This window comes from Lissotriton vulgaris, chromosome 12 (assembly GCF_964263255.1).
Source record: "Lissotriton vulgaris chromosome 12, aLisVul1.2, whole genome shotgun sequence".
In the NCBI taxonomy this organism is placed as follows: domain Eukaryota; kingdom Metazoa; phylum Chordata; class Amphibia; order Caudata; family Salamandridae; genus Lissotriton; species Lissotriton vulgaris.
The window spans coordinates 698,258,455-698,282,218 of NC_141700.1; the positions used below are offsets into that span (position 1 = coordinate 698,258,455).

Consider the following 23,764-nt stretch of genomic DNA (forward strand, 5'->3'; position numbering starts at 1 on the left):
TATACTTAAATATAAATTGAATTGTATAGTTCAACATACATTAGCAAATCTTTAATCGCATTATAAAATTAGATGTTATTGGGTTCATAATCTCTTGATTTGGTAATTTTTGGTGTGTATTTTTGCAACTGGTTAAGTATGAAACTGTTAAATTTTTTTTATGGTATTAGCTCGTTATTATGGTGTATTTATGATGCGAACTGCAGGCCAGTTTGAGATTCGCGATTTTGCGCACGATTGTCTCTTTTCTATCTCACTGTCCAGATCTACGAGTCTTGTAACGCACGTTGCAGCCAATTGGAGTACGCCCTGTTCAGATCCGAACCAATCGCAGACATGTTGAGAGGGAGGAACGTTAGAAGGCACTCACTAAGCTTTCCCGGGAGCTGCGGCGAAGTGGAGGGGGGAAAGCGCCGGGGAAGAGTACCGTGGGAGAGGCGCCATGACCTCAGCATCCACCAAGGTAACCTGACAATGTCCAGGAAGCCACCGCAGAGCATGTTGGGTCACGGAGTCTTTGGATTTCTAACCCCTGTGTGCTACTCGCACGATTGGCATCGTTGGCTGTTTGGGACAATAGGAATGTGTCATAACGTGAAAGCCTGTGGTTGCAAGACGATGCGTTAGGGCAACCGTAAGGGGGTGGCCTGAAAATGAATGGGATAATTTAGGACGGTAGTCCTAAAGTTGTCAAACCGGCGATACCAATAAATATGTTCTGGATTTAATCCTACAGCGAATGTTTCCTTGTTATAATAAATACAACTAGTGTGAAATATACGTGAAAATCATTCGCGTGGTCTGCAGCGTACTTAGTGGAGTGTGGCGTAATGCATCTTTAACTAGTGCTTTAAATGGGCAGGTACTGTGCACCTGCACTTCCTTAATTGGTACCTGCACTTCCATAATTTGACAGAGGCGCATTGCTTTTATTTGGAGAGCACCGGCACTTCTCTGCTAGCATTTATTATAAGATGGGACTTGCTGTTCTGTGTTTTCATTTTATGCAGCGCTTTCATTTGTCAATAAACAGTAAAGTGCATGGACAAAGCGACATGGGGTAGACCCGTGCCTTTTACTCCAGAATAGACCTTAAAATGACCACTCTGAACCACCATCAATTACAGCCTTTTAGTTCTGAAACATGCATTTGTACACGTTCTTTAAAATATACATATAGTGTGCCTAGGTCTTCCTGGCAATTTATAATATCGTTAAACTATACATAAAGTGGACTTTTGGCATATTTTGCATCTTAAAAGTACAGTCAGTAATCACACTGTTAGTCGCATTCTGTTCTTTGTCGCCAGGTGCATTCTATCGAGAAAGCTATCGTTTTGAGTAGTTTCTCCCCGAGAAATGACAATGCCAAAAGGGCAGGCACCATTTGTAATGTTTGCATATATAAACAGCATTTGTGAATGTCTGTATTTATTTGTATTGACACATTACATCTTTTGGCATTGCTGATGCTTGCTTTCTTTGGGTTCTTTCATGTGATGGCATGCATAGCCAATCATAAAATTAGGACTATACATCTCAGAATGCAAATAATAAATTTTGACTAGACGATCTAAGCCCATGTAGGCTCCACATCCTTGAGAACGCTATACAAGCCCGTTGCCCTTCCCAGGGGAATAGAGAGGAAACTAAAATAGTCTATATAGAAGTGGTTTTATTAAGTATAACGTTCAATAGTAAAGGGGCAACGCCCTTGGGAGCAGTTAACTGAGGCTATGCACTGGTCTCTCTTAGAGAACCAAGCAGTGGGACCATAGCAATATTGGGAAGTATGTTCCATTGTGGCATCTCGGACTCTGTGATAACCTCCTACTTTCACCTTTTTTCCCCAAAAATAAAACACAAGATAAAGATTACAAAAATGTTGCAGAAAAAAATATAAAATGATACAAGACTTAATCACAAACAAGAAAGATTAGTTTAGGGTGATTTAGTAGCAGGATTACAATTTAGAGGTGTGAAGTTGCTAGGGTCCATAGTTGGAGAGCTGGGCATGAGTACTTGTGTTTGTTCTGCTGTTGCATTTTGTGGTATTTTTTTATTGCAAGGGGTTTAATGTTGAATAAAAAATTTACGGACATTCGTGACAAGAATTTTTAATTCTATTAAGGACAACAGAGGAGAGGATTATGCTTCTCATTTCTTTACTAGAAGCTCACAGCAGCCAATGAAAACCCAGATAAGAAACATGTGACAACCATAGAGTCCCAGGTATATAAGGTCCCTGCAGGCACATGGAGTCCTCTTTCTTTGTAACAACAGTTAAGTCCATGCACAACCTGTTCTTGAAGGATCATCGACCGATAAAACTTCTCCAACCAACAAATTAAAAGCCCAACGTGGCTGAACCTCGAACCGGATCCTGATAGCTCACACGTGTGCAGAACACAGAACCATAAACCAGCCAAACACTGCTGTAACATTGTCAGATTTACTTGCTGTCAGCACCTGAAATAAAAAAGGATATTCCGTAAAAACCATCACAAACCGTTTGAAGAGTAATACCATAAATATCAAGAGAGAGCCAGGGTGGGAATACTTTGGAACAATGCAACTACATAGCATGATCATACAGATAACATATATTTCTGGGTGGGATAATCCTCGCATCCGTTGTCCTTAATAAAATTGAAAATTCTTGTCACGAATGTTCGCAAATTTTTAATTCTATGTCCGGACCGGAGGTTCCGATTATGCTTGTTCAAAGCTTTGCCGCCACCACTGAAGCAACATCTACAATAGGCTTATAATAAAACATTTTGAAAGTATTATCAATTTACCAATCAGCTGCGTGCATGATGTCTGAAAGGCTAACACCTGTTGAATACGCTTTTGAAGCCATGGCTCCACGGGCGGAATGAGTCCCAAACTTAGAAATATCAATTCCTGCCTCGCCCATGAGCCAACTCATCCATCGAGACAAAGTAGCCGGGGTCACTGGGCGAAAAGGCTTCTGCAGAGCAATTAGCAATTGACCTTGCATATTAGCACGAAACTCTTCAGTACTTACTTGGTAATCCTTGAGGCATTGTACGACGCACAGTTTTGGATTATGAGGAAAAGTTGGGAACGTGACAGAAGTAGTGTTACACTTTGTTCTCCTGGACACTGTGAAGGTCACACCTTCGGGGGAAAATCTAGGCCTGCTAAGTCCAGCGCACGCACTTCCGAAACTCGTTTGAAGGAAACTAGACATAAGAGCATAGTTAATTTGGCTGAAAGTTGTTTACAAGACAAAAACCTATTGGACGGCCAGGCCTCCAGATATTTAGGCACAACAGAGACATCCCACAAATGAGAATGTTTAGGGCAAGGAGGTTTCACTATCCTGACTCCTCTGAGCAACTTACAGACCAATGGATGTTCTCCAATGGGTTTCCCATCTAAAGAAGAGAAGTGTGGCTCACTGGTTAGAGCAGGCAGACCCTGAAGCAGAGGTCAGACCCGGGACCAGGGTTCAATTCCCGACGCGGCAGGGTCTTGTGCTCAAATGTCCATGGACTTGATAATTCTCGCTTCGGTGCCTGACCTAATCATGGGTTCACACTCTGCAACTCTGGGCATTAAGCTTGCTTAATCTCCACAACGGCCCCCCGCGGCGGGATGCCTGGCTTTCACCTTGGGGATGCCCTGTAGGGGCTATCTCACAGGGAAAAGCCAGGACGGGTTCCCAAAGCAAGCGCGGAGATACCCCTTCGGGGGTCGATTCAGGCGCTATATAAGAAACATAATAATAATAATAATAATAATAATAAAGGCAAATGTCCCGCCGATATAGCGGACCGAAAGTTGTTGACTGTCCGGTAGGCTAAATCTGAGGATGCAATGGAGGCTAGAAAATTAACCACTAAAGACACATGTGCTTTAGAGGGATCCACGTCTCGTTGAGCGCACCAATCACACCATTTCCTCCAAGAGGAGGAATATCTTTTGTGGGTGTTGGCCCACCAAGCCTCATTGATGAATCTGTTAGCCTCTCGTGAAAGGCCCGGAACTTTCCACCTGTCCCTGAAACCCGCCAAGCTACCAGCTCGAGCTGGCCCGAAGTCATCAACGGATGAGGGTTCTGCAGAGGGTCCAGCAACAGGTTCTGTAGTCTGGGCAGAAGGACCGGAATCGCACAACACATCTCCAGTAAGACAGGGAACCATGCCTGAGCCCTCCATAATGGAGTGATCAAGATGAGTTCCGCTTGATAAGTCCTTGTGCGCGCTAGAACCCTGGGAATCATGAGGAACGGAGGAAACGCGTAGCACAGAGACCTCGGCCATTCCTGTAGAAAGGCGTCCGTGGCAAGGGCCTCTGGATCCGGCCGCCAACTGAAGAATTGGGGAACTTGTCTTTTGAGACGGGATGCAAATAAGTCTATCTGACATAGACCCCAAAGACGGGTTAGGTTCCGAAACACATTGGGTAATAGCATCCAGTCGCTGGCATCCTCCAGATAACGGGAGTTCCAATCTGCAATCTGGTTGCTGGAACCCGAAAGGTATTCCGCAACTACTGAAATTCTGTTCTGAAGACCGTAATGCCAAAAATCCTTGGCAATCTCTACCAGCATCTGTGATTTGGTACCACCCAACTTGTTGATGTATCGTACCGCCGATATGTTGTCCATCCGAAGAAGGATACAATAATCCGTTTTCTGAGGTGAGAGACATCTGATCGCGAAGGGACCAGCCAATAGTTCCAGGCAATTGATAAGCAAGCGCAGTTCTTCCGGCGACCATCGACCACCCGCCTCTTCTGAGAGAGGTATATGTTCTGAGTAGCTGAGACCTTTTCGGAGATGACGGATCTTGAGCCGTTGAAGGGCCCGGTAATGAAGGGGGCCCGGGAAGATCGCTTGGATGGAAGAAGCCAAAGCCCCACAATACGGGCTAACGACCTCAGGGACGATGTCTTCTTGTGAAGGGTAGACCTCAATTCCCGTTTGATGGCCCTGATCTTTGGCATTGGCAGCAAAAGCTGGCAAGTTAAAGAGTTTATCAGAAATCCCAGTAACTCGATGGACTGGGAAGGGATCAGTACTACTTCTGCGGGTTGATAATGAACCCCAAATTCTGTAATAGGTTTATCGCCCAATTGAGATGCATTTGAACTGTCAGAGGGGAGGACGCCAAAATTATAATGTCGTCCAGATACAGTATGAGGTGGACTCCCCGAGCTCTGAGAGACTCCACCACTGGTCTTAGAAATTTCCTGAAGCACCACTGCGCTGATGACAGACCGAACGGAAGAACCTTGTACTCGTAGCACACCTTGTTCCATACAAACTGAGGAAACCTCTGATGGGGGGGGAAAGATGGGAACGGACAAATACGCGTCCTTCAGGTCCAAACGGACCATCCAGTCTCCTTCTTGGAGGAGGTCGCGTAACAGATGGATTCCTTCCATCTTGAAATGCCTGTAAACAATCCATGAGTTGAACTCTTTGAGGTTTAAAACCAATCTGGAACCCCCCCTTTCTTCTCCACTAGGAAGAGATTTCTGAGGAAACCCTGAGGATGAATCACAGAGGGAGTGATCGTGCCCTTCCGTAACAAGGATTTGATTTCAGTCGCTATAAAACTCTGATTTTGTTGGGAAAAAGACAGGGGGATTGGGCGAACATCCTGCGAAGGGGATTCATGCATCTCTAGCCTGTACCCCTGAACTGTCTGCAACACCCACGCATTCCGCGCCAGTTGTTGAGAAAACAATCCTCTCTCCCCACCAATACTGTTTCGGAATGAGGAGCGAGGCTCACCTGAGCTTCCAGCATCCTGCTGGTTATTGGAGTTTCCACCATATCTTCCACCTCTGCGGAATCTGTTTCTTGACCGCCGAGTGGGGTAGAAGTTGGAGGTATTGGAAGTATTCTCTTGGTAACCTCCCCTTTGCTGGCCATGCTGGGCGCCTTGATGGTACCCTCGGCCGGACGAGCGCCCACAAAAGCGTCCGGCCCTGCCAAAAACCATGCGGAATGCCCTTTTGAGCGAACCTTGGGCTTTATCAAGCCCGCTGAATGTTGCTACGGACTTCGTTAGTTCCTTCAAGAAGGGTTGCCCAAATAGGAGACCCTGGACTGGAGGACCCGACTCCGAGGTGGACACCTCTGCCAGCTTGGGATCCAGCTTTAAGAGAATAGACCGGCGGCGTTCCGTTGAAAGAGCACAATTGGCATTGCCAAGTTGGCATACCGCCTTCTGGGCCCAGCCAATTAATTAGTCAGGGTCAATGGCAAGGGATGAGTGCTTGGCCCGATAGCCAATCTCTAGAATCTTCGTTAAAGCACCCGCTATATCCAGCAGTTTGTCCTGACAGGACCTCCAAGACCTATCCAGGCCTTTATTGGGGTACTTAGAATATTTCTTCAGATAAGTTAGCATTGAAGGGTCAACCTCCGTGGTATCCGCTACTTTATCCGCTAGGTCAGGCCTAGGACATTCTGACCGCAGGCGCGCCCGCACGTCTTTATCAAATGCTTGGCGCAAATGGGCTTGGACATAATCCGCCACCTCCTGTGGTGGAAGCCAGGCCGTGGAATTCGGGTGGATAATTTCAGCTGGTTCGAAGTTAAGAACCTTGGGAGACGGAGTGGGAACGGAGTGCTTTTCCTTCCTTGCCTTCTTGGAAGGGCGGGGGCTTCCTCTTCGTCAGTGGTAGGGTCTGAGGAGGTGGACTGACCATTCATCCTCCTGAGATATCAGAGCGTTCTTGATCCGCCATGGACTTAGCCAGCCTCGCGAAGTCCGCCGCATGTGGATTCGCTCTCACTTTACCCCCAGCTCTGGGTCGGGAACCTGACGGGAAAGCCAACCCTGCTGTTTGGCATAAGTAAACAGGTGAGGATTTAAGGGCGCAATTGCTCTCACCAACGCAGAGTTCACCGAGTATTGGACACCCGCATCCAGTGCCTCCACGAGGTCATGTTCAATAGACCCAGAGGGTTCCTCCTCGTAGTAATAGTAGTCTTCCTCATAGTTCTCAGACATTTTCTGCACAGTGTGCACTCACTGACCCAAGAGAAGCGCCCGTGACTGTATCAAGTCAAAATCAGGTAAGTAAGTATGTAATGGAGATCAGGGGGAGTGGTAACCCCAAGCAAGCCCCAAATTAGACACCACAGGTTCAGTAACTAGTAGTTTTAGAAAGTGGAGGGAGGGGGGCTTGCAAAGACCACTCTAGGCAAAGCCTATGATCGATTCTGCAGCCCCACTGTGTGATTAGTAACAGCAGGGCATCCGAGGAGCAAAAACTAGCCTTTTTATAGCCAAATAGGCTGAAACCAGGGTCAGAAGCATAAAAACCACTGCTTCGGCGTTCAACTCAATGCCCACAGTGATAACAAAGGCAAAATGGCCGCCGCACAAGCGCGCTGGCCGAGGCTCAAAGGACAGTAAAAGGGGACTAGCGCGTCTATCAAACGCGCGTCCCCGCTCCTCCACTCCTCCCGCTCCACAGAACCCGAACGACGAGGCAATCACACCGCGCCCAACGCGGGCGGTACAACGCGAACACCGGCGGCAAGCAGCGCCAAGCGGGAAGCCTCCGGTAAGCGCCCGTAGCGCGTTCGAGGTCCCGCAATCACATAGAACACTATTGAGAAACTGATAGCAATAAAGAGCAGTCCTGGTTAAACAAAGCGCTAATGCTTCCCAAATAGATTCTCAGTAAGCATCACAATAACAGTGCCCAAGATATGTCAACATGCACAAAAGTGATAATCACAGATCACAATGTAGAGAATACACTTTCCCCATAGGAGTAAGTAAAAGGGCACTTAACTGGCTGCGGAGCAGCAAAGAAAGAGGACTCTATGTGCCTGCAGGGATCTTATATACCTGGAACTCTATGGTTGTCACATGTTTCTTATTTGTGTTTTCATTGGCTGCTGTGAGCTTCTAGTAAAGAAATGAGAAGCATAATCGGAGCCTCCGGTCCTGACATAGAATCATGTTTGTTACCAGACCTGCAGTAGCATCTCATGCCTTGCGTGCACAGTTACTGAATCATGTTCTTGCAAGAGAGTATCTGTGAAGCATGAGCTTGTGGATTAAGGGCATGTAAGTAAGTGTGTGAGTATGGGCATTGGCATTTTCCTCATTGTAGTTACTTTAAATAAGAACATCTTTTGGCTTGCTTTCATTGGGGTAACAAATTTCGTGTCTAAATTACAATCGAGACAAAACTTGTCTCTATAGACCGAATGTTCGTTCTTCTTCAATATGATTATCCGTTTGAGGGGGAATTAAGGGATGGGTTTTAACCACAAGGGATGGTGAAGTTAGATTGAGTACTGCGATATTTGTTTCTGGGTTTGAAGTGTCAGGAGATAAATAGGTAACTGCATTACATATTGTAGTAATTCTGTGTTTTGTATGAAGATTTTTATTTCACAGTGGGTCTCTTAGAGCTAAGAATACAGTGCAGAATTGCACCATAATTTCACCCTTCTAAAATAAAATGGATGTGGAGTTTTTATTATTGATTATTGTGGCACCTTCTTTAGCCGGAGTAAAGGTCCCTACTATATGCTGATGACCCCTTACTTGCGTCTCATTCTTGGTTGAGGATGCAGAACTTGCCTAACAACTTTCCGAATTATTGCAATAAGAATGGGTTATTTATTAAGCAGGCCAAAATTAACCTTATGGCATTTAACTCCCACAATTTTTTCCAGGTAAATTAGCCTAGAACAACATTACATTGATAAATGTGATTAACATTGATTTTTGGGGGTTAGACATTGCCATTGTGAAGGTCATGTCACCAGCCATGTCTTTGTACATAGCTCAGGCACTAATGGCCTCTTGTTACGGTATTGTCATTTGGAGGAATACTAACATCCAAATGTTATCTGTCACAGAACAGATTTTTGAAAATCTTGACTCGACTTTCACGTAGTATGCCAAATATCCCCGTCCATTTTGAGTTAGGGTTAACATGATTAAGGCTTAATGATCCTTTAATATATTGTTCGCTGTGGAGAAGTGACAATTTTCTTCTTTATAGAGTCGCTCACTAGGATTTCATGTCAATTAATTGTAGTATTAACTTAAAAGTGTTGAAATATGTATGAAATCAGTTACATCTCTGTGGATTTAAGGAAACAGTTGGCGGAATCCACAAGAAATTAGAGTTAGTACAGCATATATTGTGAAGTTTATATGTTACCTAGTAAGAACAAACATTCATGTGGTGCTCGAGTGCAGGTTGCCTAAATTATCAATATAATAAATATATGCAACCAAGAATAAGGTAAAATTACAGATATTTACGTCTGATAGCTTTCCATGAAAGGATACCTGTCATTCGAATTAGCATTATGTAGATCAGTAACACTTTTTAGGTTTCGACCTGGCGAGGGGCACGTAGTGCCCCTCCCAGATCGAAAACTTTTGTCTACAGTAGGGATGTTCGGACCGCCTCTGTTTCCCATTGGCTAGCTCCATAAATGGAGGCTAGCCATTGGGAGACAGAGGCTGTCAATCACGCTTTCTCGGGAAAACGCGATTCGGGGGCGTTTCTGTGTCTTTTTTTAAGTCCCGCCCCTTTTTCGTCATTCCTTTCTGGGCTCCGCCCCACTCCCGCATCTTGTTCCCTGCCATATCTTTTTCCCGCCGTGAAGATCACTGCCGCCAGTCTGGGGATCCTGTAAGGCGCTGTCCCGCCCCCCCAACCCTGCCGTGCCTTTTTCCCGCCGTGAAGATCACCGCCGCCAGCCTGGGGATCCTGTAAGCCGCTGTCCCGCCCCCCCAACCCAGGGCCGCGCTGCTATTGGCCGCAGCCGCGACCCCGGAAGTCAGGCAGGCCGGGGGCGGGACGATAAGACACCCGGAAGTGACCTCTCCACAGTAGCAGAGTCCTGCAGCCGGCGCTGCAGAGAGGTGAGCCTGCGCCGTTTCTGCTTCCCCCAGGCGGGAGGAAGCTGTCTTCAATCTCGCCGTCTGCCCTCCCCGGCTCCGGTCCCAGGAGAGGACCGGACAAGAGGCCAGCACCAAGCGGGGGCTCTCCTGTGTGAAGAAGAGCCCCGCTCCATGCCGCAGCACCAGAGAAGAGCCCCGACACAGAAGACCCGGTGAGTGTGGGCGTCTTGACTCTGGGGGGCATTGCTTGTTATGTGTCCTGCGGCCTTTGAAGCGGCCTGAAGCGCGGCGGCGTTAAGGCCCGGCTAATCGCCGACACTGCCCGGCACGCGGCGCACCGAGGATTAGTCATGAAAGAGACCACAGGCATGTTTGCTTTGAAAAATGAACCACTTGAGCAGAGCTGAACGTTTCCTAGATGTTGCGGTTACTTGAAAGCACAGCGAGGCATTCTCTGCCGGCTGCATAATGCACCGACAGCTGCTCGGAGAATTACCGCTTAATGCTGCACCGAGCCGGTGACCCTGGGGTCAAAGGTGTGCTGTGCACGGGGCTTCTGCGGAGTCCGGCAGCGCATCGGTTAAAGGAAGGTTCTGGCATCCCGTGGGTTAAAGGTGTTCACGGCACCTGCAGAGTCCTGCAGCACAGGGGTTAAGAAGTGCAGCGGCCTCCTAGGCAGTCCCGGTGGAATCCAGTGACCTGGGGGTTAACGTTGTGCACACGGCCCTGCAGAGTCCGCGGCCCGTGGGCTCAACAAGGTATGCACAGGCAGCACAGCACCGACATCCTATAGACTCCGGCAGCCTAAGGATGAGAGGTGGACACGTCCCTGCAGTGTCTGGTAACCTACAGGTGGACACCTGTGGAATTCGGCTACCGAGGGTTAATGGCAGGATGACGTTGTGCACCGGGACCTGCAGATTCCGGCAATCCTCGACTGACTATGCACGGGCAGGGCCCAGCAAACCGTGGGTTAAAGTTTTGTTTGCACAGTGCCCCGCAGAGTCAGGCAACCTGTGTGGTAAAAGTGTACATCGCCCCGGTGCATTTCGGCAACCCTAGGGGTAACCGTGTGCACCGGGCCCTGTAGAGCCCGACAGCCCAGTGGATAAAGGTGTCACCTCAACCTATGCCGACTATGGAGACTCTTAAACTAGTGATGGATACACCCCAGGCTCTAGCCAGGTTTGTCCCGGACACGCCCCTTTCAGGCACGTCACTAATGGGTCAGGCCTCCAGACCATCTCTCGCCATGTTCATATTGTGGCTGTGTCTTCTGACCCTTTTACTTTGGTTGTTACATGGTGTGTCACACTATTTTCTTTAATGATTTTCTCTTACTGCAGGAGGGCAGGGGGCACTCTCGTGCACAGTTGTGACCACTGGCGTGTTTATTTAACTCGTTGCCAATGGAGATCTCTTCAGGGGCCAAGGGAGACAGAAGGGGGCAACTCAGTGATGCCTTCAAGCATTTGCAATGCAATAGGTCTCGCATTTGCGAGAGTTTAAGCTATTGGCTTCGTAAATGACAATGCCTTTTATTTATGTTATAAAAATCAAAACATAACTAAAAGGCATTGGCTTTTACAATGCCAATAGCTCAAACTCGCATACATGCGAAACCTATTGCATTGCAGATGCTTGTTATAGAATTCTTGCCCCCAAACTCAGTAGAGCAAGAAGGTTGTCCATGGGGAAAATGTTATTCCCTCAGAGGAAAAAAGGGAAAGAACATGCATTTGAACATCAATCTGCCTTTTACAAGTGCACATTTATACACTATATACAAGTATGCATTGGGGAAATGGTTAGTTGTAAAAACGTTGCATAATATTCCAAGTAGTATTCCTGAAAGCGGCTCTAGGTGCACTTTCCAAGCAAACTACAGGCACTGTTTGTGAATTACAAAAAACATAAAAAGTGTAATACCACGTTCTGGTGGGAGTGTAAATCTCCTCATGCACATATACACTTTGAGAAAGGCTATTGTAACTATTCCTTTTACATAATAGTGATGCATTTACTTTAAGTGTTGTGATTAAGCTGTGAATTTCAGTTCATGTTGTAATTTGTATAGTATGTTAACATCACTCTGTGGTTGTTTCGAAGTGCTGAGGTTGACAGGACGAATGACTCGCTTGGTCTGAGAGAAAGAGATGAAAGAAGGAGAAGATAAATAAACAGAATGAGGAAGAAGGAGCCTTTGGAAGAGAGATTCCTTCCCAAACACCCTTTTGTCTCAGTAGACAGTGATAGTGTTTTCTAGGTAGCTGGTTGAAGGTTTGTTCAGCGGGGAGATGTGGGCTGTGGGTAGGAACTGTTTTGAAAGTTGTATTTGTAGCCTTTGTGTTTTTGAATTTGTAGAGTGGTAATAGTGTGTTGTTGTTGTTTTAATGCTGTAGTGTATCTGTAGAGGTGTACTGTTGTGTTGTTGCTGTAGTTGTGGTGGTGGTGCATGAAGACACTTGGGTACGGGTCAAAACGAGTGCCAACACAGTGTCCTCAAAAATTCCTACAGACAATGGTCTTAATCATGGCTGTATACTGGCATCTCTTCTATTCAATCTCTACACAGCAGATATGGGGGCCACTCTGCAAGTCGCCTGCCTAGTTTCTCCAAGGCTGGGCAGTATGAGGCTGCCGGTACTACAATATGCAGATGATACTGTAATAATGGACCATTCTTGACTTGCCCTTCCCATAGCCCTGAATGCTCTGGATTGTTTCAACCAAGATAACCATTTACTGATCAATCAGGAGAAGACCAAACTAATAGTGTTTGTGAAACACCAGCTCAAAAAGCAAAACCATTGGTTCATTGGAAACCAGCGAATTGACAACAGTAGCAGCTTATAGCTATCTTGGGATATGGCTCTCAGAAACGGCCACCCCAAATATTCATCTAAAACATCTTAAAACCAAGGACAACAGTGTTACTCGTCTGCTAAGGCAATTATGCCACCATTTGTTAAGTTCAACAGCTGAGCCGATACTGACAGTCTTAAGAGCAAAACTACTACCTGCCATCAGCTATGGTCAACTGGCCTTTCCCGCAGAGCTGGACAAGATCCTAAACACAACTCAAACCAAGGCATACAACTTGGTGTTGAAAAGGAAATCAAGGCTAAAACTGGAGCTTGGCCTTCGGAGGCTGGACTTGATAGGCCAGGGGGACCTGATAAAGTTGTACATCAAGACCTTGAGGGCTCCGGAAGACTCATTTAGACGCTAACTAAGGTCCGTTCTCGAGGAGACAGGCACAGCCTGGCAGAGTAGCCTCAGCCAGGCCATTGCCACTTTAAAGATAGAGACAGTAAGTCTACAACTATCCGAACTTCCTAAATACTCTTGGAAGAAAGCAGTTAATAAGCAGGTCCTGGAAACAGCATTTGCTCTTGACATCGAATCCCTCAGCACCAGTCCGCTCACAAAACCACTGGACAACTCGTATAGTTTGGGAAAGACTCAACCGTACCTGCGGAAAGCCCGGTCAGTGGAGGCTTGCAGAAAAATACTCTCCATGAGACTCATCACGCTAGGTATCACAGATTTTAACCCAGCGTGGTCTTGTAAGGGGATGAGCATCGAGTGCAGGCTATGCCCCTTTGTTAAAGAATTCTGGCTACACCTTCTGTGCTGCTGCCCCAAATTGAACAAAGAGCGCCGGCACCTTCTTCGCCCCCCTGCTCATTGCTAATAGAGCAAGGACCTGCAGGGAGGCCTCAGCTTTGTGCTTCTCAGACTCAACCGCAAGAGACTTAGTAAGATAATTAGGAGTGCCATAAAGGAGGTGTCATAGGAAGAAGCTGCTTCTGCGCTAGTTTGATGGTCATCTTTCATCTCTTGCTACCTGTGTCTCACAAAGTGGTGATTGTTGCCGGGGGAACCCTGTTAGGCATCACTAGGGTCAATACATTTACTCAAAGCTCCTTTTTCATAATGTTAGAATCGCCTTAGTTCTTAAACTATTTTCAAATAAACCCCAGAGAGCGTGTACAAATGAATCGAGGAACCCAAGCCCTCGTAAGGACGATAGCACTGAAGGACTGGGGTGTGGGCAGGTGTCTAAGGCGATATTGTTCTTAACAATTGTTGTATTCCAACAGATGTTAGTTATTTATTTTTCTTCTTTTAAAACATTTTTTTTTTACTGTATTTTAATTAATCGAACAGTTAAGAAAATCAATATTGCCAATACTGGTGGTGAATGACAGAGGTGAAAGCAGAGAGATGAGGGCACCAAGATAGAGCAATCACCACAAGAAAATGGGAAGTTTTTAATGCTAACAGCATTGAACAGCTTACCTTGAAATCTTACATAAAGCATTACAATAATTTTGTCCTGGATAGCAGAAAAGTGCCATTAGAGTGAAACTTACAAAGCGAATTTCTGTTGTAATGTCTTCGCTTTGAAGGTTATTTGGGCTATCCCTTAAAATCTACATAGCTAACCATTCTACATGTGTTAAATACTCCACCTGCCTCAATGAAGATCATTGGTGCTACTGTGTTACAGTACCTTATCGCAGTGTTGTGGAACATATTTCTTCTAGTCATCATACTGCAGAAACTATTGGATATTCATGAAAGTGTTCTCTTTTCCATTAACATAGATTTTGAATGTTTCTACTTGCCTAATGTTTGATTTCATTCACAGTATAACATATTCACCCGTAAGTAATGTATAAAACCAAGACTCTAGTTTTCTTATTACAGTCTAGTTCTAACTGTATTAATCACCTATACGAATATTGCATAATAAATTATTACAGTACAGTTTTGATATTATAATGTCTGCTGTTAAAGCCAGTACATTGTACAAAAGGCAGATTTGTGAACATCTGTACAACTGCTGTCTAAACGATGAAACGTGTAGCTGGCTTTTCAGCTCATTCTTCTAGATATCTTTTCCTGAAAAGTCACTTATTTGAAGATAAGGAGACATTGATGACAATATATTTGTTTAGTGTGTTACTGCAGTACGTTACAAGAACGAAAGAATGAATCTGTCAGCAAGTTATAACGCCTTCAGAACTAAAAACTGACTTCTATTGCAATGATTCAAGTATGGTTGCAACTCTTTTTAAGTAGGAAACTGACGTATTTATTTTGACAGCACAGATTTCACTTTTATTGAATCCCGGAACATCTGTTTAATGAGAAGAAGCAGGAGGGTTGGAGAAAAGATAATAGTGTGATCACGTGTTTCAGTGAAAAACATCCCACCACCATTTGGTATTAAGGATATTTCTGATTGCCTCAGAGTTCTGTGATGCTACATATTTACTCTTTGTTCTTTTTAATATGGGTATTTTATCCCATATGTCCGGCCCTTAACTAAATAACTTTACTTTGTATGCCATAAACAGCATGGATACAAAGAATAACCTTCCATAATATTTGTCTCTGTCAGACTGTCAGACACCGTTTGGAAGGAGCCATAGAGCAGGCCGATACTACTAGGTCCCAACACTGGTGCTTTAGGTTACTTGCCACCGGTATCCCGGGGTCTGTCCTTTGACTCTGTAAACTGGGCCAAGTACAACCGCCTCTGCACCTGACTCAGGGTAGCGAGGGCAAGCAGTTAGAGGCTTCTCAAGGAGGTAGGGGGGGGGGGCATGATAAGAAGTCAGAACTCAACAGTCATCCAAAGACAATAATGAATGATTCAGTCCAGTTCTTATCTTTCAGTTAGAAGAAAGAACTTTCATCTCACAGTAGAACAAAATAACACAGCACAATTGGGGTCCTCAGTTACAAGGTAGTAATCCTGTTTACGATCTTGAGTGAGGCACTATAGCCCTTTGGTATCAACTTCTGCTATCTGAGCTTTCCAATATCTACAACACACAGTATATATCATGGATAAATGTGTGGATTATTAAGCACATATGCACGTCACCCAGAAGTACCCCAATGTCTAAATGTGCAAATCAGTACAGTTAGCTTTTTTTTTTTACTTCAAGTTCACCTGGCAAAGTTTTAGGGTTGTACATTCTTCTGTCCTCATTTCTTTGTTTCACACAGTTATGACCTACAGTTACCTATATTGCTGTGGGTGCAGTTCATGCTGATGAGTGGGCAGGTGAGTACCTTTAGCATTCCTATAGCTTTTGTACTGTGGTCGCCAGAATAGCTACCTCATTTGGAATGTGACTGTTGGGTGGAATCAGTTGGCACTCGTCTTCCGCAGTAGTGGCCTTCCAGGCCAGTAACCGATGAACCCATGTTGCACCTCTAGGCTGTTTAGGACTTCCACATCAGCTGTGATGAGACATTTTCAACTCTGATGTATCTCGGCCTTTCAGCAGGTGCAGATTGGCACAGCAATATTTTGTACTTCCGTCTTGGCACTATTCATAGCAAGAACTGTGCAGAGAGACAGGGGGATCTCAGCACTGCATGTGTTCCTCCTGGCTTCTCTTTCTCTTGATTGTCCACTATCCAGTTTTCTGTGCTCCTCATGCTGGAAACTCCATGGTCTTCTCCTTGTGGACATTCCTCCTGCAGGGCTAGGAACACTTGGTCCCTATTTCAAGAGGCACGCACACAGGCTTTTTAGCCTCTATACAGATCTCCCGCTCCTTCAGCAGAAACCGTCAGGTGATGGCGCCTCACCTCTTGGTGAAAAACTGGCATGCAGGTGCTAGCCTTGGTCAAACAGCAGACTTTCAATTACTCTCCGGAACACACCCCTTCCACGGTCATGAAGACCTTGGAAAAGGAACCAAATTGGATCTCACTTTTATTACCATTTTTCAGATGGGATGTGTTTACAGTGTTCTAAGTTTCAGAACTGGTGTGGGTTGGTTCTCTTTCAAATGTAATTTTCTGGCTGCTTCTCAGACATCCCCATTGTGCAAGGTGAGGACTCTAACAGCAGGTAGCAGTGAGGCTGGCTTCAAGCAGGAATATCCAAAACAAGGGCATAATGAAGTGTGAGATCAATGCACATGGCTGTAATGAGCCTTCTTGAAGCCGTAATCGGGGGCAGCCTAAATGGTAGGCCTTAGACGTTTTCTCACCCTGAAATGAAATGAGAACGGGTATTTAATAGAGTGCACATCTACTCAAACAAGAGTGCTCTGGCGCTTAAGCTGCGATAGGGGAGGAGGGGAGTGAAGTAAACCAGTTATTTATTGAACAGCCATGTCTTTAAGCTCTTTCTAAAAGAACGTAAGTTTGGATCAAGCCTCGGGGTTTCCGGCAGGCTGTTCCATAATGTAGCACCCAGACAGCCAAAAGATTTACCGCCTGTACGAGTAAGGCGTGTTTTGGGCACATTGGCCAAATTGGTGTTTAAGGACTGCAAGGGTCTGGATGTATAGTAATGGTTGACTCATTTAACCCCTTCGATGCTCATGACGAGCTCAGCTCGTCATGAGGCACAGTGGAGCTGTGCTTATGACGAGCTGAGCTCGTCATGATCTCAGGCATTTTCAATTTTTTCAGCACAGGAGGGGAAAATGCACAGCAGCGATGTGGTTAATAAGGTACTCAGCACCAACTTTGTGGAAGGCTTAAAAAAAATGGTCAAGGCCTTAAAGTCAATCCGCTCTTTGATGCAGAGCCAGTGCAAGGATTTAAGAACCGGGGTCAAACAAGTTCTAGGACTTGTGATGGCTCTGGCAGCCGCATTTTGGACCACTTGCATGCGCTGAGTCAGACATTTTAGAATACCAAGGTACAGACAGTTGAGATAGTCAAGCTTAGATGTCACAAGAGCCTGCACGACGATCCTTCTACTCTCCAGCGGTAGGAGCAGCAGAATTCTTTTTAACATTCGGAGTATACCAAAGCATACACCAGAGAGGTGTTTCATCTGAGGGCGCATCAACAATGTTTTTCAGTGATTATTCCCAGGTTTTTTACTTTCTCTTTTTCAACAGGCCAGGGTGGCAGATCCTTGGGCCACCAAGAGCTGCAGTGAGGTGTTTCAAGATAGCTGCAGTGAGGTGTTTCAAGATTTCCAAAGAAAACAACAGTTTTATCCGGATTGCATTTCAGCTGGTTAACCTTGCGCCAATTATAAACCTTTGAGAGAAAGCAATTAATATTTGCCCCATCAAAATCATTTGCTTTTTCACGTGAGAAGATAAGCTGCGTGTCGTCCGCGTCAGAGACAGTTTTGGGGCCTGCTTCCTCAACCAAGGATGCCAAGGGAGAAAGATAAATATTGAAAAGGGTCGGGCTAAGAATGGAGCCTTGAGGGACGCTGACATTGACAACGGGGACTGGAGAGGAAAAAGGTGGAAGCCAAATGACCTGGTGTCTATTTTCCAAATAGGAAGACATCCACTTGAGAACAGTCCCACCGTGGCCGATGTTCTTAAGTCTATTTAAAAGCTCATGTAGGAGCGTATCAAAGGCTGCCGACAGATCAAGCAGTATCAGAATAGCCTTGCCTCCCTCGTCCAGGCTACCCCTGATGGACTCTGTCACTTACAAAAACACAGACTCAGTACTGAAGTTAGCCCTGATCCGGACTGGGATCATGGAGAAGCGTCCCTTCTTCAATATTTTTTTTGCAAGACTTTGTTTATGAACGTCTCTAAAACCTTTGAAAGGGCCGGAAGGAGGCAAATCGGCCTATAAATAGCCTTGAACAATAGGGACTGCAGTCCCACCTCTCACTACTGTCATCTGCCAAATGGCAGTGCTCAGAAAGAACTAATCTGTAACTTCCAGCTAATAAGGACAATGTTGAATGTGTAATGGTAGCCCAACTCCTTCCCTCACTTTAGTGTCCGAGTCGGCACCCCACAGGAATGCGGGTAGTACAATTCCAATGCCTTGAGAAGCTGTATCCACCCTCCGTCTTTTGCCATGCTAATACAGTGGCCATCGAAGTGGATCCACTTGTCCCAGTAGATATACTGTCTGTCTCATTCTCTCTCTTTGTCAGTGTAAAGACCATTTGTTTACTTAAAAGGTGAACTTTACATGAAAGGGGTCAGTAGCCCACACTTTCCTCGAGACAAGTAAAAAGGTCTGGTCGCACTAATGATCCACACAAACTCTGGGTCTCTGAAGAGGACCTGAACCTTGTTTCAGAGTAACTTGTTTAGGTCTCTTAGCGTGATGCCAGGGCCAAGTAAAGTGCCAGGATACTAATTGCTCATTCACTTGGGCACATGATGCAGGAGTACATGCCTGTTCATCATGCCAAGGACATTTCCACTTCAAAAGTCTCATTTACCTCTTGACTAGGTGTCCAATAAAACTTTATTTTACACACATTTAGTATATATATATAGTTGTGTAGGGTGTAATATTCTAATTATTACCAATGAGTGTATGGTGGGACAATGACTCATGAGAGGCAAAGACTTGAATGCGTCACAATGCTCCTCTCCTCCTTTAACAATGGTACTATCATATTCTACTCTATGCATCTGCATATATGGATGTAGCCATTGCATTTTTCGTGTGTATTTGTTTTAACAAATGTATTTCACCAAAACCAGGAAGCAATAGGTTAAATTTGGGCAGCAAGGTACAATTACACTTGAGATATTGTGACTTTTAGGAGAATGTTTTTCCTTTTGTAAAGTAACTGTTCTATGAAGTCTGAGACGTTAAAATGTGTCTCTGTTACAGTACGGTGATGAACCGGAATTTGACTTTTGGAATATAGTAATAAAAGTGAAAATGTGTGTTTTTTAGTGCAACTGCTCTAAATAACATTATTTGGCCACATTCATTTTCACTACCCTGGCATAAAATACATATACCACACTTTCAAAACTCACCTTTTTTGAGCTGTTGTATATACAGACAGCAGGTTAGTCCCCTTTGTTTTCTTATTCTTCATGTATATTTTTATAGTTGCTAGAGGCAATCGCTGGTGTTGGGATGTGCAGCATGAAGAAGTGTTTATGCATCAAACAAATATATTTGTTCTCACTGTGAGCTAACCTCTCTGTGTGAACTTCAGCCTTAGTGACCGCAACGGCAGGAAGTTTGAGGGTAGGAAGGGCACTGTAGAAAACATTGCACAAAAAAACATTAAAATGGTAACTGGGGAGAAAGAAATACATTTGACATGAAGGCCATAAGCAACTGGGAAACAAATATTTGTTGGTTCACTTCACTCTCATCCTAGCCTTGTGTTGGATGTTTTCTTCAGGAGACCGAGAGGAGTAGTCTACTACCTGTATACTCAAAAGGTGCGTTGCATGAATGGTTTCATGAAAGGTGTGACTTCAGCGTTGCATACTTTGGTTGCTGTATTGCCGTTTGTATAGCACGTTCCTATTTTGATGAGGCCTATAACAATTTTGACTGGTCAAGAAGATGCTACACAATTTGAATGGCTGTTGGAATATGTATTTTTCAATACTAGTATTTTGATGTGCATGAGCTTCAGATGTGTGCTTCAATCATAACCCAATGAATTTGTAGTTGTGCTTTAAGCATATGGTGTGGTGAAAGTAAGTAGCTATTGTTTCTTAGTGTGATATTTATCATTTGGTATATCAATTCTTACTGACCGAGTGTGATATGCTTCTTTCATTGCCTAACTTTATATTTATGTGCAGTGCCTCACACACAAACATTGAGTACCACCAGCTCTGGTCCATTCCCTAAAGGGGGGCATTCCTCCGAGTAGCTTACCTCACCTTGCTTGGGATGACTGTGTTTAGGGATTTCAGCCCACACCTATACCAAGTGGAAAGTCAATAGAAAGATAAAAGTGCTATATATTTTGGTTGTTTTGCTATGTGTTGGTCTCATTCACATTTTTGTTTGTATATTTAACTTTATTTCCTGTACTTCATCTGGCCCGGACTAAGAGTATTATTGCTGAGTAAATTGCCAGGTACAATGATTCATCTAACAGAGAAAGAAATAGTTTTGGGCTCGGTCGCTGAGTCAGGCAGTCTATCTAAATCTTTAATTTCAATTATCATTATCTCGGCGAGGCTCGGCATCGCCAGGGCCTGGATCGAGGTAGCTAGTCCAAAGATTATTGATTTTTGGTTGTTACTTAGGGAAGTTTTTGAAATGGAATTGCCACTTGCAAAAGCTCGGGGTTTACGTTCAAGGGTAAAATTTGGGAGGGTATGGTCAAGTCTGCAATGGGACTAATCGCTGTTGTTTGTTTAAAGTATGTTGTTATTTTTTGGGTGTTTTACTATATGTTGGTCTCATTTACATTTTTGTTTGAATATTTGACTTTATTTCTTGTACTTCATCTGGCCCGGACTAAGTGTATTATTTATTTGACTGTCTTATCTATGATATGTTGATGTTCTAATGATCAATAATTTGGACAGCTCTTGTCGTTTCTATTGATTTCTGTGCTATATATGATTTGTTGTTTTTTGCTATGCTTGTGACTAAAAAATAAAAAAAGAAATTAAAAAAAAGATGAAAGTGCTATAAAGGCTGTAAGAAAGGAGAAATGTAGTCTTGGCAAATGACAAAAAGATTTCATACTATACCTGCCTAAAGTGCCTTCGGGACTTCAACTAAGTGATGCATAACATGCCCTGCGGTAGCACATGATGCAGACACATTGGGTGGAATTGAGGTCATAAGTGTGCTTTTTGGGTGAGAGGAGAAGATGATGCTACTGCCAAGCACTGACATTAGTGGTCTTCGAGGGCATCGCTTTGGCCAGCAACCTGTTGACAATTCCTCTCTCTATTCTTTGAAGGTGGGTGAGATTTTCTCGGCAGCTGGAGCTGCCTTTACCAAACTTGGGGAGTTAACAATGCAGCTGCACCCTGTGGCGGATACCTCTCCAGCAGGGTAAGTACTTATTGTTACTGTTTCTTTTACCAGCACTCTAGTAGTTTGTGCATATCGGTGCCTCAGTGGGCATCCTATCTGTTTATGGTCATGCTACATGTAGAAAAAATATGGATGTACCAACTTACCATCTTCTGCAGAGCACACTCATTTCTGATTGCAGGCTCCAGGCAGACCTTCAATAACTTAGACCAAGGGATTTGGAGTGTTAATTCATCCTCCATGGGCCCAGAGAACAATCTAAGTTTTTAATCAGTCTTGAATGTTCTATCATACCTCGGAACAGAGTACTCCAATTGTACTTAACCATTCGAGCACACCTGTGCCAGACTGCAAGGACAGCTAAGAGTTATGTTGGCCTCTGAGTATGTATGTGTATTGTATTGTTGTGAATGCATATCTTATTGATTGGTGGTTACTGTTTTGCACTTTCAGCATATTTCATTGCTCTTCATTGCAGGTCAGCTGGTGAATAGTCAGAGGACCACATTTAGTGGTGGGAAGAAGGGGGGCCTATACCAAAAATCTGTAGATGACCCATCCTCCCACCTTGCATTCACTTGCCTTATTTCTAGGAGGAATTTGTCTCCTTATAGTTATCAATCTGCGCTGTCTTGGATACATTCAGTCTTAATCAACGTCTACATGTCCGGAAAACATGCACAGGCTTCAAAGGTGGCAAGAAAGGGGAACTCCTCAGACCCATCTAGGATCACTTGTGGCATACTAGAGGTTTCCATGTCGGCCACTTTATTGCTCATTTTGAATATGGGGCTCATGAGATTCATGATGAAGTAATCTAGTTTCTCCATTTACCAAAATGCAAGCGATTTTGCAATTTATTGGTCTTGTCCATAAAATCTGAACCTGTTGTCACAGGGATTCTGTTTTGAAACAGAACTATGCCTGGGATCACAGATCATCAGTATGCAGGGATCAAGTCAACATACCACATCAGTTCCCATGAACCTGAATCCAGACTAGCTCATGGTGCCTCAGCTTCTCTCCTAACGTTTCCAGAGTAACATGTAATTTAGCACACCAGTACACAAAACTCCAGTCCTCTCAGGGAAGCGCAGTAGCAGGTCATCACCTTTCATCCACAATAAACTGAAGCAAGAAACTAAAACGGTTTATAATATTTATTGACACTATCTTGCTCTTATGAAGCAACTGTGCTGCAAATAGAAAACATACGAAACGTAGTAAAATAATTAGTATCACCAATAAACTGTACACAATGAGAAACCGTATCATGGTTATTGGTGGATCTCACTAAGCCTAGTCTCGCAATATTATAATAAAGATCTCTGGGGTGGTGATGGGCCCCATACCTGGCATTTGCTGTTAGCTGGTCTGCATCTCAGATTGCGCAAAGCTGGCACTCTGGTTCTGGGACCTCTTATATGCTAGAAATCCCCCTCTATTTTTAAACCTGCAATTTTCGGCTTCTACGATAAGAAATGTCCTACTCATAAACAGCAGCTGGGTCTTTTCTACTGTGTCTAGGTATTGGTGTCCGGCTTCAGAGAATAACAGCAAAAGAAAAGAATGCTCAGACGTACGTCCAGTGCTCTCCATGCCACTGAAATCAAGCTATCCTGGCTGATGAGGGCTGAAAGGTCATAGGGTGCTTGTTTCCAGTCCAGGGAGGACCTGGCTTGGCTTGGCAGTTCGGGCTAGACTGTTCCCATGGGGCACAGGGTCAAGACTGATTTGCATATGCCTGGGTTCAAACAGGAATGGCATGGTGAGCAAAAAAACGATGGATTTTGGCCCAGATCTCTGTACTTGGGGTGAATGTATGACATTGTTCTGCATTCTGTCCATCAACTGTTGTTTTTGCATCAGAGAATAACAGGGCACAATCTTGTTTGACATTGAACTAAATGTTCAGATTGAATGTCAGCAGAAAAGCAGAATAATAAAACATGTGCAGCCCATTTCTAAAATAATAGTGTGGCACTGAAACAAGCATGTTATTTTGTAACATCTGCACAGCAAAAGGAGCCTAGAATTTGTGCGGCGTGTGCTAACCTAAGGGAAAACCACTGTGGGCCCTGAAGGGAACACACAACACTGTTTTCAAAATCTTTCAGGATTGGATATTGTCTAACTTCTATAGTCTTAATTTA

At 44.5% G+C, this 23,764-nt stretch overlaps 1 protein-coding gene across 3 annotated transcripts in view; it reads left to right on the plus strand.

The window, feature by feature from the left end:
- Positions 1–332: 332 nt before the first annotated feature.
- Positions 333–23,764, plus strand: part of BACC1 (BPTF associated chromatin complex component 1) — a 92,655-nt gene continuing 69,223 nt past the window's right edge. Inside the window, exons 1-2 of one of the 3 annotated variants that reach the window (XM_086945911.1) lie at positions 333–463; positions 21,535–21,629. In XM_086945911.1, the coding sequence (XP_086802037.1) occupies positions 443–463; positions 21,535–21,629 (116 nt within the window). In that variant the 5' untranslated portion in view covers positions 333–442. The remainder of the gene's footprint in view (positions 464–21,534; positions 21,630–23,764) is intronic. The other 2 variants (XM_086945913.1, XM_086945912.1) reach the window with 2 other exon arrangements.